We start from the raw sequence: 15,474 nt of genomic DNA on the forward strand, positions 1-15,474 counted from the left end.
ACATTGTGACGTCACCATCAAGGGATGAAATAAACCGGTCGTCAAAAAAATAAACCAAAACATCGTAATTGACGTGAAGTAAGCCCAATTTTTTCCAATTGTACATCTTACCAGATTTTGTATTTTCTGACAATCCCTTATATTTGCAAGATCATATGCTTGAATTATTGTACATTGAGCTGCCTGCCTTATTACCAAATACATCCAAAATACAATTGGTCAGACATCTTTTGTAGTCCTGTCGCATTTAATATACAGTAGTATTTTTCAGTGGTAGTAGTATTTCTTCAAATGATTTTAAAGTTTCCCAAAAGACCAGCTCAAGACCAGGGGAGGGACAAGTGAACTGAGTGATTCGTTCAGTGAACTCATGTATTGAAGAACTGAAGAGTGATTCTTTCGTTGAACTTATCGTTCGCGATCCGTTAGACACGAGTGATTTGTTCGTTGAACCTCTTCGTTTGTGATCCGCTCAGGAGCGATGTACTAGTACGATGAGTGATTCATTTGCGCAAAGATAGCTTTCACTAGCAGCTTCAAGCTTGAGTCAGTCAGGCAATAAATGTAAATGAATAATAAATGTATATACTGACACATACATATCATTCCCTCTGTGTCTCTAATGTAAAGCTTTTTATTTAATAATAATAAAAATACATTCAACTTATATAGCGCTTCTCAAGACACTCAGACACTTTCCACTAATCAGATGACAATAACAGTAAGGTCAGTGAGCAGTGAACAACCAGCGATGCTGGGTATTGTGGACTAACAAAAGAAACTAAGACGAGAGGAAAGAGTGATAATGCATTAGGATATGGAGAAGGCACAACATGTGGATTTGCATTTGCATGCGGCATGAAAGAACAAACATAGCAGTTGGAACAATTTTGTGAACGTGCCACAGGAAGGGCATATAGCGACCAAACATTCATGCTGTAGGAGGTGATATTATCAGAAGTAGTGGCAATTGTATGAAACCAAAAAAGATCGTCATGATTGTCACGTCTTGTGCGGTACAGAATTGTGTCAACTGTCAAAGTGGGAGCATCAATGCACAATGTAATCACAATAACCATGGTGATTAATGCCAAACCATGAAGGAGACTCCCGGAAGATGGCATCGTCGTCTTCTTTTCTTCTGCCGAGTTACACAATATTGCAATGCATCACACATCATCACACATTATGTGCCCCAAGATACAGATGCCTGTGATTATACACATGGCCAGCAGGTGGTTTCATGTGCACATGACGCATCAAGAAATAGACCATTACTTGAACCAATGGCCTAAGTGTTACGATGCTTCATCTCGCCATCGCTACTACAACCCCAATTACAATGATATTGGGTTAAACATACAACAATACTAAATAGAATACAATGATTTGCAAGTCATCCACCCATCCATTTTCTGAGCCACTTATCCTCACGAGGGTCACCGAGTGCTGGAACCTATCCCAGCTATCTTCGGGCAGGAGGCGGGGTACACCCTGAACTGGTTGCCAGCCAATCGCAGGGCACACGTAAACAAACAATCATTTGCACTAACATTCACAACTACAGGCAATTTAGAGTCTTCAATTAACCTACCATGCATGTTTCTGGGATGTGGGATGGAACCGGAGTGCCCGGAGAAAACCCACGCAGGCACAGGGAGAACATGCAAACTCCACACAGGCGGGGCTGGGGATTGAACCCCAGTCCTCAGAACTGTGAGGCAGACACTCTAACCAGTCGCCCACCATGCCGCTTTGCAAATCATGTTAAACCTATATTTAATTGAATACACTACAAAGACAAGATATTTAAGGTTCAAACTGACAAACTTTATTGTTTTTAGCAAATAATCATTAACTTAGAATTTTATGGCTGCAACATGTTCCAAAAAAGCTGGGACAGGTGGCAAAAAAGACTGTTGGGAACGTCCCACAGGTGAACAGGCTAATTGGGAACAGGTGGGTGCCATGACTGGGTATAAAATGAGGTTCCCTGATTTTCTCAGTCATTAACAAGAAAAGATGGGGCGAGGTTCACCTCTTTGTGACAAGAGTGTGTGAGAAAATAGTCGAACAGTTTAAGGACAATGTTCCTTAACGTACAATTGCAAGGAATGTAGGGATTGCATCATCTACGGTCCATAATATCATCAAAAGGTTCAGAGAATCTAGAGAAATCACTGCATGGAAGCAGCAAGGCCGAAAACCAACATTGAATGCCCGTGACCTTCAATCCCTCAGGCAGCACTGCATCAAAAACCGACGACAATGTGTAAAGGATATTACCACCTGGGCTCAGGAACACTTTAGAAAACCAATGTCAGTAAATACAGTTCGGCGCTATATCCGTAAGTGCAACTTGAAACTCTGCTATGCAAAACAAAAGCCATTTATCAACAATACTCAGAAACATCGCCGGCTTCTCTGGGCCCGAGCTCATCTAAGATGGACTGATGCAAAGTGGAAAAGTGATCTGTGGTCCGACAAATCCACATTTAACATTTTTGGAAATTGTGGACGTCGTGTCCTCCGGGCAAAAGAACCATCCGTACTGTTATGGATGCAAAGTTCAAAAGCCAGCATCTGTGATGGTATGGGACTGTGTTAGTGCTATTGGCATGGGTAACTTACACATCTGTGAAGGCACAATTAATGCTGAAAGGTCCATACAGGTTTTGGAGAAACATATGCTGCCATCCAAGGAACGTCTTTTTCATGGACGCCCCTGCTTATTTCAGCAAGACAATGCCAAACCATATTCTGCTCTCTGCACGTGCTACAACAGTGTGGTTTCATAGTAAAAGAGTGCGGGTACTAGACTGGCCTGCCTGTAGTCCAGACCTATTATGAAGTGTAAAATACGACGTAAAATACGACAACGGAGACCCCGGACTGTTGAACATCTGAAGCTGTACATCAAGCAAGAATGGAAACGAATTCCACCTACAAAGCTTCAACAATTAAGTGTCCCCAGTTCCCAAACGTTTATTGAATGTTGTTAAAAGGTCATGTAACACAGTGGTAAACATGACCCGCTCCCAGCTTTTTTTGGAATGTGTTGCAGCCATAAAATTACAAGTTAATTTGCGAAAACAATAAAGTTGATCAGTTTGAACATTAAAGATCTTGTCTTTGTCGTGTATTCATTTAAATATAGGTTGACCATGATTTGCAAATCATTGTATTCTGTTATTATGTTTAACACAACATCCCAACTTCATTGGAATAGGGGTTGTAATGCCGTTGTAATGCCGTATCTGTTGTGAATAGTCTCAGCTGCCAGAGATTCCTTCAGTTTGCTTGACGCAGCAAATGACTGACACCATGTCAGTCTCTTGTTTCGTCTCTGGTGGATTGTTCTTCCTCATGTGGGGTGGTTTCTTAAAAAAAAAAAAAACTCCCCTTTAAAGCAGGCAGCTGCTGCCTATCACAGCCAAGGGCCAAAAAGCTGACTTCAACCAGTGATCACCTGTAAAGTACAGGACTACAGACATGTACAACAATAGACTTAAATTTCGTAGGTTCATAGACTTTACATATCAAAGTCTCACCAGATAATATTTGAATAATAAATGGAGTCAAAAGAAATACTTTATTTCATTTCATAAAAGAGAAAAAGTTTCTTGCTATTAAGACTTTACAGATATGTAAATGGTAACGTAACAAGCAGCTATTATTTTCTGCTTCCAGGTGCTGCAGACTTTCGACCGAGCTCCCTTGCTCTCTCAGTGGCAGATTCCACAGCAGTAATGGTTGATGCCCTCACACCTCCTTGTTCCAGAGCATGAAGCCCATAGATGGTTGTCCCACCTGGGGTGCAGACCTCTGAACGAAGCTGAGCTGGATGCTTATTGGAGTCGCGTAATAAATGACCAGCACCCTGCAACAGATAGCAGTGAAATTTATCCAATGCCAAGAGACACCCAAAAATACAGACAGCCAAAGTATGTTGACTGAGTCACAGGAGTTTGACAGGAAAATAACAGTTGCAATTACAGCGGCTGAAATAAGTATTTAACACATCACCATTTTTCCTCACTATACTTCAAAAGGTGCTATTGACCTGAAAATTTCACCAGATGTTGGGAACAACCCAAATAATCCATACATACAAAGAAAGTAGAATAAATAAGATCAGAAATTAAATTGTGTAATAATGTGAAATGACAAGGAAAAAGTATTGAACATGCCAACTGGAATGTATTTAATACTTTGTACAAAAGCCTTTGTTTGTGATGACATGTTCAAGATGCCTCATGTATAGAGAAACTTGTTGCATGCATTGCTCTGGTGTGATTTTGTGCCATTCCTCCACACAAGCAGTCTTCAAATCTTGAGGGTTGCATGGGCTTCTTTTATGGACCTTGAGTTTCAGTTCTTTCCATAGATTTTCGATTGGATTCAAGTGCGGTGATTGGCTGGGCCATTCTAGCAGCTTTATTGTCTTTCTTTGAAACCAATTGAGAGTTTCCTTGGCAGTATGTTTTGGATCATTATCCTGCTGAAGTGTCCACCCTTGTTCCCTTTTCATCATCCTCGTAGATGGCAGCAGATTTTTGTCAAGAATGTCACGCTACATTTGCCTATTCATCCTTCCTTCAATAATGTGACGTTTACCAGTACCATTTGCTTAAATCGCAGGCCCACACCATCATGTTCCCACCTCCGAACTTCACTGTTGGTATGTTTTTAGGGTGATGTGCAGTGCCATTTCTCCTCCAAACATGGTGTGCATTATGGCAACGAAACTGTTACATTTTGCTCTCATCTGACCAGACAATATTCTCTAGTATTTACAGTGGGTACGGAAAGTATTCAGACCCCCTTAAATTTTTCACTTTGTTATATTGCAGCCATTTGCAAAAAACATTCAAGTTCATTTTTCTTCATCAATGTACACAGAGCACCCCATATTGACAGAAAAAAAATGAATTGTTGTAATTTTTGCATATTTATTAAAAAAGAAAAACTGTAATAATCACACAGCCAGTGCCCTGCGATTGGCTGACAACCAGTTCAGGGTGTACCCCGCCTCCTGCCCGTTGATAGCTGGGATAGGCTCCAGCACTCCCGCGACCCTTGTGAGGATAAGTGACTCAGAAAATGGATGGATGGATAGCACAGCCATAAGTATTCAGACCCTATGCTGTGGCACTCATATTTAACTCGGGTCCTATCCTTGAGATGGTTCTACTCCTTCATTGGAGTCCAGCTGTGTTTGATTATACTGATTGGACTTGATGAGGAAAGCCACACACCTGTCTCTATCAGACCTTACAGCTTACAGTGCATGTCAGAGCAAATGAAGAACCCAAAGATCACTGTGGCTGAGCTCCAAAGATGCAGTCGGGAGATGGGAGAAAGTTCTAAAAAGTCAAACCATCACTGCAGCTCTCCAACAGTCGAGGCTTTATGGCAGAGTCGCCCGACGGAAGCCTCACCTCAGTGCAAGACACATGAAAGCCCACATGGAGTTTGTAAAAACAAAAAAACACCTGAATGACTCCAAGATGAGAAATAAGATTCTCTGGTCTGATGAGACCAAGATAGAACTTTTTGGCCTTAATTCTATGCGGTATGTGTGGAGAAAACCAGGCACTGCTCATCACCTGTCCAATACAGTCCCAACAGTGATGCAAGGTGGTGGCAGCATCATGCTGTGGGGGTGTTTTTCAGCTGCAGAGACAGGGAGACTGGTTGCAATCGAAGGAAAGATGAATGCGGCCAAGTACAGGGATATCCTGGACAAAAACCTTCTCCAGAGTGCTCAGGACCTCAGACTGGGCCGAAGCGACACCTTCCAACAAGACACTGACCCTAAGCACACAGCTAAAATAACGAAGGAGTGGCTTCAGAACAACTCAGTGACTGTTGTTGAATCGCCCAGCCAGAGCATCTCTGGGGAGACCTGAAAATGTTCACCATCCAACCTGACAGAACTGGAGAGGATCTGCAAGGAGGAATGGCAGAGGATCCACAAATCCAGGTGTGAAAAACTTGTTGCATCATTCCCAAAAAGACTCATGGCTGTATTAGCTCAAAAGGGTGCTTCTCCTAAATACTGAGCAAAGGGTCTGAATACCGTATTTTCACGACAAAAAGCACTTAAAAGTATTTTTATTTTCTCCAAAATGGACGGGGCTCCTTATAACGCAGCGCACCTTATGTGTGCACCAAATTCCGAAATCTGTAAATGTTGTGTGACTTGACGAGTGCTCCGCTTGACTGACTGGGAGCATTTCCTGCCGACACGCTGCTTGTATAGATGAAAGGCGGACGTGACTGAGGACAGCATGGCTGGATGGACGAAGAGAAAATGAGTGTGTGGCTGAGTGAGGTGTACGTAAAGAGACCAAATGTTTTTTTCCACGCGTCACCGTCCCTGTTGATCTGTGACTCCATGTGCGCCCATCTCACAGCCGCTGCGAAAAAACAAGTGCAGCAAATGAACTTGGAGCTTGCCATCATTCTGGGAGGCTTGACGAAGGAACTCCAACCGCTGGACATCGGTGTAAACAGGGCGTTCGAAGTGAAGTTGCGGGCGGCGTGGGAGCGATGGATGACAGATGGCGAACACAGCTTTACTAAGACTAGGAGTTACTAGCGAGGTACGCCACCATATGTGAATGGATTGTGGATGCCTGGGCTAAGGTATCTGCTTTGACTGTTGTCCAAGCTTTCGCGAAAGCCGGCATCATTGCTGAACAGCCCCCCGGCAATGAGACTGACTCCGACAATGATGAGAGGGAACCCGGCATGTTTGATGGAGAACTTGCCCAGCTCTTCATTTCAGATACAGAAGATGAGGACTGATGAATAAATAACATGAGTACATTGTTAAATACTTCATTAAAGTCAAACCGAACTCAGTTTTGCTTCCGCTGCCTTTTTAAAAACATTGTTTTAGCGTGCATGCATGCTACCGTATGTTTTTAAGATAGCGTATGTTTTACATGCCCCTCCTTGATCCGTCACATTATTGTGGTGGAGGGGTTTGTGTGTCCCAATGATCCTAGGAGCTAAGTTGTCTGGGGCTTTATGCCCCTGGCAGGGTCACCCATGGCAAACAGGTCCTAGGTGAGGGACCAGACAAAGCACGGCTCAAAGATCCCTTATGAAGAAGACAAATTATGGACTCAGGTTCCCCCCCCCCCCCGGTCACACAAGACTCCGTCCACGATGCACCATGCACAAAACGGACGCGCTGCTCCGCCGCAAACCAAAAACATAACGACCGAAATAACAAATATCCGCAGCGCCCCACCGGTGACGCGTGTAGCCTTAGTACTATCAAGACACAACCACAGTCCGGAATCCCCAGATATTAAAAGCATTTTGTAGGGGGCCTACTTATGGCTGCCGCCTCCCTTGGAACATTGTTTAGCATAGGAAGCTCCACTGTTAACGCCATCAGCTGAAACACGATTAAGACATCAACTGGTGAACTCCAAACCGAAATTCCTAACATCCGACGCAACATGGAGAGACATACCGCCAACCTCCAATCATTAGGCGAGACACTCAAGGGCACTATCCTTGTCCTCAACACTCACAGTGTCACCCTGAACCAAACTAGACTGAGCATAAGTAAACTGCTGTCAGTGGTCCAAACGGATTATGCTCACACACAGATTGTTACCACATTGATGAATGACATGCTATGTGAAATCTCTTCGTTCATAGACCACTTAGCAATGGGTAGAATCCCTCCGTACTTGGTTCCCCTGAGTTTAATCAAGAGCATCCTGTCTAAAGCTTTAGCAAGCCCCATTTGCCCTGTCCAAGCCCATTTGGCTTTTTCTCTCTGGAGTTCCACTGTCCTGTATGTCAACCCTGAGTTCTGAGAAGTAGCCTTTCTTGTTAGATTTCCGATTATCGACTCCCACAATGTCTATCGCCTAAAAGATGTAATTAATGTTGGCACATGGCAAAGCGACATATGCGTCCGAATCAGTACTCCCGCAGTAGTCGCCTATCACGATAGTAACCCTGATCTGTATCTGGCGCCTAATTTGCACATGTGCATCCTCACCAAAGACATCCATTACCTGTGTCCCAGTAAGCCGTTCAGCCGAGATGTAGCGGATGGGATTTGTGGCCTGAAGCCCATGAAGGATGGCTCACGGTGTAGAGCAGAAGCTACACCTCGCTACCAGGTCACTACTCACACGGAAATTGTTGGGTCCAAGTGGCTCGTCAACACACCAGCCCTAAGCTAAGCCCTAAGTTATGAGCACCACTACGAGACACGCCCTGCCAAATCAAACCATGTAGCTCAACGTCCCCAAAGATGTCATTTTGCATATTGAGGATGTCACACTCTACCACCTGCCAACCGAAAATTATGAGAGCGAAATCGAGATTTCTAACTCTTTCGGACACTACAAATTGAAAGTTGATCCTGAGATGCTTAAACAGATTCAGTTTGAAGGAACTCAGGCGATTGACATCACCCACATTGACAACACCTTACGCGCTATTAGCACTGACGACAGAACACCCGAGCTCCCGCTCATGCATTCCTGGTCCGCAGCAGATAACATCTTAATTTCCCTGGTCATTCTCGGTTACTGCATGACACCAAGATATAACTTGTTGGCCTTAATTCTAAGCGGTATGTGTGGAGAAAATCAGGTACTGCTCATCACCTGTCTAATACAGTCCCAACAGTGAAGCATGGTGGTGTCAGCAGCATGCTGCGGGGTGTTTTTCAGCTGAAGGGACAGGACGACTGGTTGCAATCGAAGGAAAGATGTACGCGGCCAAGTACAGGCATATCCGGGACGAAAACCTTCTCCAGAGTGCTCAGGACCTCAGACTGGGCTCAAGGTTCACCTTCCAACAAGACAAGGACCTTAAGCACAGAGCTAAAATAACGAAGGGGATGGCTTCAGAACAACTCTGTGACTTTTCTTGAATGGCCCAGCCAGAGCCCTGACTTAAAACCCAATTCAGCATCTCTGGAGAGACCTGAAAATGTCTGTCCACCAACGTTCACCATCCAACCTGACAGAACTGGAGAGGATCTGCAAGGAGGAATGGCAGAGGATCCCCAAATCCAGGTGTGAAACACTTGTTGCCTCATTCCCAAAATGACTCATAGCTGTATTAGCTCACAAGGGTGCTTCTACTAAATACTGAGCAAAGGGTATGAATGCTTATGGCTGTGTGATATTTCAGTTTGTCTTTTTTTTTTAAAATCTGCAAAAATTGCAGCAATTCTATTTTTTCATGTCATTACGGGGTGCTGTGTGTACATTAATGAGGAAACAAATGAACTTAAATGATTTTAGCAAATGGCTGCAATATAACAAAGAGTGAAAAATTTAAGGGGGTCTGAATACTTTCTGTACCCACTGTACATATTGACAGTACAAGCATCAGTGACACAATCACTGAAACTGACCAGAACAGTCTGAGATGCAATTCTTTGGGCTAGAGCGCTGGGCATGCCCATTTTAACTGCTCCATCTGCCAGTGCTTCTGCAAACAGGTATACCTGCAGAGAAAGATAATGTGACTCAGAAACAGAAGAGTTTACTTCAAACAGATTGAATAGTAGATTGTACCAGTGAAAATGATGAGCAATCCATCCAATTGGATGTATAATGCCTATTACTGCATAAATATATATATCAGTAATCATGTCCACACTGTAGCACTTTAGTTCTCTGAGCAATTTCACCAAGGACTCACAAACGCAACTCCGCTCCCACTGAGTCCAGTATGGACGTCAATCCAGGCCTCAGGTCCCTCTTCTACCAAACCACAGTGCTGCAACAAGGAGCACAATAGGGCACCATGCTCTTGTTTAGCATGAGTCCCTCGTGCAAATAAGAGTGCACCTTCCAGAACCACACATGGAAGATTTGGCATCAGTCTGATGACACATGAACCCTCTGGCAGGAGCTTGTACGTGTGATGCAAAAAAAAAGCAATTACTTGTCAGAAACAATACATTTAAAGGTCACAAGCTCGGGCACTCACCTCCTCTAGTGTTGCCAGGGTGACTCCTGCTGCAACGGACACAATTGTGTGTTTGTCAGTGACGTGCTGCGAGATCTCATTGAGAACAATTGGAACTAAATGAGGTTTGACTGCTACAAAGATAACATCTGAAGTGCACACAACCTCTGTGTTGGAGTGAGAAGTAGTGATGTTCAGCTCCTGAAACAAACAAAAAAAAGATTTCATTTGCTTGAATGCGTAGTGGGATTTCATAATTCATCCTCTGGGGGCCACAATATTAAAACTGTCGCAGCCAAGCCTCAACTTAAATAAAATCAAACTATTTAAAAAACACTTTTTATACAATAACATGTAACTCAAAGTGCTTTACATAGTTAAAATCAATCCCTTTCCGCCACTCAGCCGCATAGACACGCATGCGCGCGCAAACACACACGCAGATAAAAATAAAAATGGCTGGGCACACAGCCATTTTTATTTTTTTTATTTTACACCCTCCTTGAGCAGTCACCTTGTCGTGGTGGAGGGGTTTGTGTGTCCCAGTGATCCTAGGAGCTAAGTTGTCTGGGGCTTTATTCCCCTGGCAGGGTCACCCATGACAAACAGGTCCTAGGTGAGGGACCAGACAAAACACGGCTCAAAGACCCCTAATGATGACGACAAACAATGGACTTCGTTTTCCCTTGCCCGGACACGGGTCAACGGGGCCCCCCACTGGAGCCAGGCCTGGTGGTGGGGCTTGAAGGCAAGCACCTGGTGGCCGGGCCTGCACCCATGGGGCCCGGCCGGGCACAGCCCGAAAGGGTAACCTGGGTCCCCCTTCCCATGGGCTCACCACCTGTGGGAGGGGCCATAGGGGTCGGGTGCAGTGTGAGCTGGGCGGTGGCCAAAGGCGGGGACCTTGGCGATCCGATCCCCAGCTACAGAAGCTGGCTCTAGGGACGTGGAATGTCACCTCTCTGGCAGGGAAGGAGCCCGAGCTGGTGTGTGAGGTCGAGAAGTTCCGACTAGATATAGTCAGACTCGCCTCCACACACAGCTTGGGCTCTGGTACCAGTCCTCTTGAGAGGGGTTGGACTCTCTTCCACTCTGGAGTTGCCCACGGTGAGAGGCGCCGAGCAGGTGTGGGTATACTTATTGCCCCCCGACTCGGCGCCTGTACGTTGGGGTTCACCCCGGTGGACGAGAGGGTAGCCTCCCTCCGCCTTCGGGTGGGGGGGACGGGTCCTGACTGTTGTTTGTACCTATGCACCAAACAGCAGTTCAGAGTACCCACCCTTTTTGGAGTCCTTGGAGGGGGTGCTGGAGAGCGCTCCCGCTGGGGATTCCATTGTTCTGTTGGGGGACTTCAATGCTCACGTGGGCAAAGACCCTGATCAGAACCCGAGCGGTGTTCTGTTATTGGACTTCTGTGCTCGTCATGGATTGTCCATAACGAACACCATGTTCAAGCATAAGGGTGTCCACACGTGCACTTGGCACCAGGACACCCTAGGTCGCAGTTCGATGATCGACTTTGCGGTCGTGTCATCGGACTTGCGGCCACATGTCTTGGACACTCGGGTGAAGAGAGGGGCGGAGCTGTCAACTGATCACCACCTGGTGGTGAGTTGGCTCCGATGGTGGGGAAAGATGCCGGTCCGACGTGGCAGGCCCAAACGTATTGTGAGGGTCTGCTGGGAACGTCTGGCAGAATCCCCTGTCAGAAGGAGTTTCAACTCCCACCTCCGACAGAACTTTGCTCATGTTCCGGGGGAGGCTGGCGACATCGAGTCCGAGTGGACCATGTTCCACGCCTCCATTGCTGAGGCGGCCGACCGGAGCTGTGGCCGTAAGGTGGTCGGTGCCTGTCGTGGCGGCAATCCCTGAACCCGTTGGTGTGCCGTCAAGCTGAAGAAGGAGTCCTATTGGGCCTTTTTGGCCTGTGGGACCCCTGAGGCAGCTGATGGGTACCGGCTGGCCAAGCGGAATGCAGCTCTGGTGGTCGCTGAAGCAAAAACTCGGGTATGGGAGGAGGTCAGTGAGGCCATGGAGAAAGACTTCCGGACGGCTTCGAGGAAATTCTGGTCCACCATCCGACGTCTCCGGAGAGGAAAGCAGTGCACCACCAACACTGTGTATAGTGGGGATGGGGCGCTGCTGACCTCGACTCGGGACGTTGTGAGTCGGTGGGGAGAATACTTCGAAGACCTCCTCAATTCCACCGACACGCCTTCCCATGAGGAAGCAGAGTGTGGGTTCTCTGAGGCGGGCTCTCCTATCTCTGGGTTTGAGGTCACCGAGGTAGTTAAAAAGCTCCTCGGTGGCAGGGCCCCGGGGGTGGATGAGATTCGCCTGGAGTTCCTAAAGGCTCTGGATGTTGTGGGGCTGTCCTGGTTGACACGCCTCTGCAACATCGCGTGGACATCGGGGACAGTGCCTCTGGATTGGCAGATTGGGGTGGTGGTCCCCCTTTTTAAGAAGGGGGACCGGAGGGTGTGTTCCAACTACAGGGGGATCACACTGCTCAGCCTCCCTGGTAAGGTCTATTTAGGGGTGCTGGAGAGGAGGGTCCGTCGGGAAGTCGAATCTCAGATTCAGGAGGAGCAGTGTGGTTTTCGTCCTGGCCGTGGAACAGTGGACCAGCTCTACACCCTCGGCAGGGTCCTCAAGGGTGCATGGGAGTTCGCCCAACCAGTCTCCATGTGTTTTGTGGACTTGGAGAAGGCGTTCGACCGTGTCCCTCGAGGAGTCCTGTGGAGAGTGCTTCAGGAGTATGGGGTACCGAACCCCCTGATACGGGCTGTTCGGTCCCTGTACGACCGGAGTCAGAGTTTGGTCCGCATATCCGGCAGTAAGTCGGACTCGTTCCCGGTGAGGGTTGGACTCCGCCAAGGCTGCCCTTTGTCACCGATTCTGTTCATAACATTTATGGACAGAATTTCTAGGCGCAGCCAAGACGTAGAGGGGGTCCGGTTTGGTGGCCTCAGTATTGCATCTCTGCTTTTTGCTGATGATGTGGTTCTGTTGGCTTCATCAAACCGTGAGCTCCAACTCTCACTGGAGCAGTTCGCAGCAGAGTGTGAAGCGGCTGGGATGAGAATCAGCACCTCCAAATCTGAGACCAAGGTCCTCAGTCGGAAAAGGGTGGCATGCCCTCTCCAGGTCGGGGATGAGATCCTGCCCCAAGTGGAGGAGTTCAAGTATCTTGGGGTCTTGTTCACGAGTGAGGGAAGAATGGAACGGGAGATCGACAGACGGATCGGTGCAGCGTCTGCAGTGATGCGGACATTGTATCGGTCCGTTGTGGTAAAGAAGGAGCTAAGCCGAAAGGCAAAGCTCTCAATTTACCGGTCGATCTTCGTTCCTACCCTCACCTATGGTCATGAGCTGTGGGTCGTGACCGAAAGAACGAGATCCCGGATACAAGCGGCCGAAATGAGTTTCCTCCACAGGGTGTCCGGGCTCTCCCTTAGAGATAGGGTGAGAAGCTCGGTCATCCGGGAGGATCTCAGAGTAGAGCCGCTGCACCTCCGCATTGAGAGGAGCCAGATGAGGTGGCTGGGGCATCTGATTTGGATGCCTCCCGGACGCCTCCCTGGTGAGGTGTTCCGGGCACGTCCCACCGGGAGGAGACCCGGGGACGACCCAGGACACGCTGGAGAGACTACGTCTTTCGGCTGGCTTGGGAACGCCTCGGGATCCCTCCGAAAGAGCTGGATGAAGTGGCTGGGGAGAGGGAAGTCTGGGCATCCCTGCTAAAGCTACTGCCCCCGCGACCCGACCCGGATAAGCGGTAGAAAATGGATGGATGGATGGACACAGAATCCAGGGGAATATTTTGCTTGACGTACTTACTGCTTCACGTCTTTTGTGAAACAGCAGTTGAGATTAACTGCAATACTTTTTAATGCTGCTTTATTGGACACAGCATCTTGAGTGGGTTACACAAAAGTCCAATATCATTCTGCAAGAGTCCGACAAGTGCCTAATAGAAATAATCAGTCATAAGAGTAGCATATTACAGCATACAGTCCGTGCCTTGAAAAAGTACTCATACCCCTTTAACTATTTGCTACCTCGCAACCACAAACTTTCAGTATTTTTTTATTTTTTTTTATTTTTTAAATGAGATCTTATGTGATTGACCAACAAAAAGTAGCACCTAATTGTAAAATTGAATGGAAATTATACATAGTTTTAATAATGTTGTAGCATTTATTGGTGTTAAAGAAAAACTGTGTTAAGGGGTCGGAGGATAACTTTTGCGTTCTCCTTTGTTCCCTGGGGTATGTTTCAAGTGAAATGGGAGGATGTTGTAACTAAAGATGTTTAGTTAGTATAGAAATTGGGCACCACATCGTTGATTAGCTAACAGCAGGGCAAAAACGACAAAAAACCTTGTGGATCAATCTTTTTTCTGAAAGGGTTGTCACAGTTATGTAAATGTTTTTCTCGATTGTAGAGGTCAATATCTTTGAATCAAACACACAGTATACAATCGGATGTTTGATATGTAGAACATATAATGTGAACCTACAGGAAATTGGGGACAAATAGAGAGGGAGTTAACTACATAATAAAAGACAAGAATACATAGCACAGCAGAACAGAGTGAATGGCTGATGAGCGTAAATGAACTGATGCGTGTTGAGAGAGAATAAAGTTGGGACTCATAAGACTGTTAAACTTACCCCAAGATATTATGCACCAATTTGTACTTCTGGTAGTTGCTACAATGTTTACTCATTATTCGTGGATCACGTATTCACCGATTCGGAAGCACTCTCTTAGTGGTCTCAGACAGGAACCACGCAGATGAAACGTCAGGGAAAAAGACGAAGGAAGTCAAACTGAAAAGGACTACAAAAATGAAAATTGATGGTCATGCAGATGCGGGAAGTTGCACTCGTAACTTTTCCTGCCGGGCCACGCTTTTACGCTTGGTTGAGAGTGAAACTTGCGGATGGACCAGAGTTTTCTCGAGTTGCCTGGCAAGGCAAAAACGGCTGGGAAAACAAAACCAGCACTGCAATCTGAGCACCAGACAGAGTCTTTTTGGTCCGGCAGCCGCGTTGTGACCATAAAGGAAAAAGGGAGGGGTGTCAGGGCAGAGGGAGTTATGTAAGCGAGATTGCAGAAGGAGGACCAGGAACAAGACAGAGAGGACAAAGGGGTCTGAGTTGTGTGAGAAAGAGATCATGGCCCCAGCTAGGATCTTTTTTCCAAGTTTCTTAAGTATGCGGGCCACGCCCTAATCTCGGGTGTATTTTCAAAAAACGATTCCCAAATTTGAAACTCTCTCAAGCAGATATTAAGTATACGAAACAAGCTTGTTTCAAATCGTAGTTCTGTTATATCCAATAATTAGACTTTACACCAATCTGAGCGGCATCGGCCGATAATTAGCATTTTATGCTGACCGGCTTTAATGTCATAATTCGCCGATCCCATCAATCACTAAATACATTTACTCTCATTAGATTTACATTAATTGAAGGTGAACGCCCACGTTCACTTCCAGGT

General features: G+C 46.4%; 1 protein-coding gene across 3 annotated transcripts in view; it reads right to left on the reverse strand.

The window, feature by feature from the left end:
* Positions 1–3,573: 3,573 nt before the first annotated feature.
* Positions 3,574–15,474, reverse strand: part of pycr3 (pyrroline-5-carboxylate reductase 3) — a 32,591-nt gene continuing 20,690 nt past the window's right edge. For all 3 annotated transcript variants that reach the window (XM_061683295.1, XM_061683294.1, XM_061683296.1), the window contains 4 exons: positions 9,988–10,167; positions 9,697–9,909; positions 9,407–9,499; positions 3,574–3,880 (listed from right to left, as the gene is read on the reverse strand). In XM_061683295.1, coding sequence (XP_061539279.1) covers positions 3,674–3,880; positions 9,407–9,499; positions 9,697–9,909; positions 9,988–10,167 — 693 coding nt within the window. In that variant the 3' untranslated portion in view covers positions 3,574–3,673. The remainder of the gene's footprint in view (positions 3,881–9,406; positions 9,500–9,696; positions 9,910–9,987; positions 10,168–15,474) is intronic.

The sequence above is a fragment of the Phycodurus eques genome, chromosome 8 (genome assembly GCF_024500275.1).
Source record: "Phycodurus eques isolate BA_2022a chromosome 8, UOR_Pequ_1.1, whole genome shotgun sequence".
In the NCBI taxonomy this organism is placed as follows: Eukaryota; Metazoa; Chordata; class Actinopteri; order Syngnathiformes; family Syngnathidae; genus Phycodurus; species Phycodurus eques.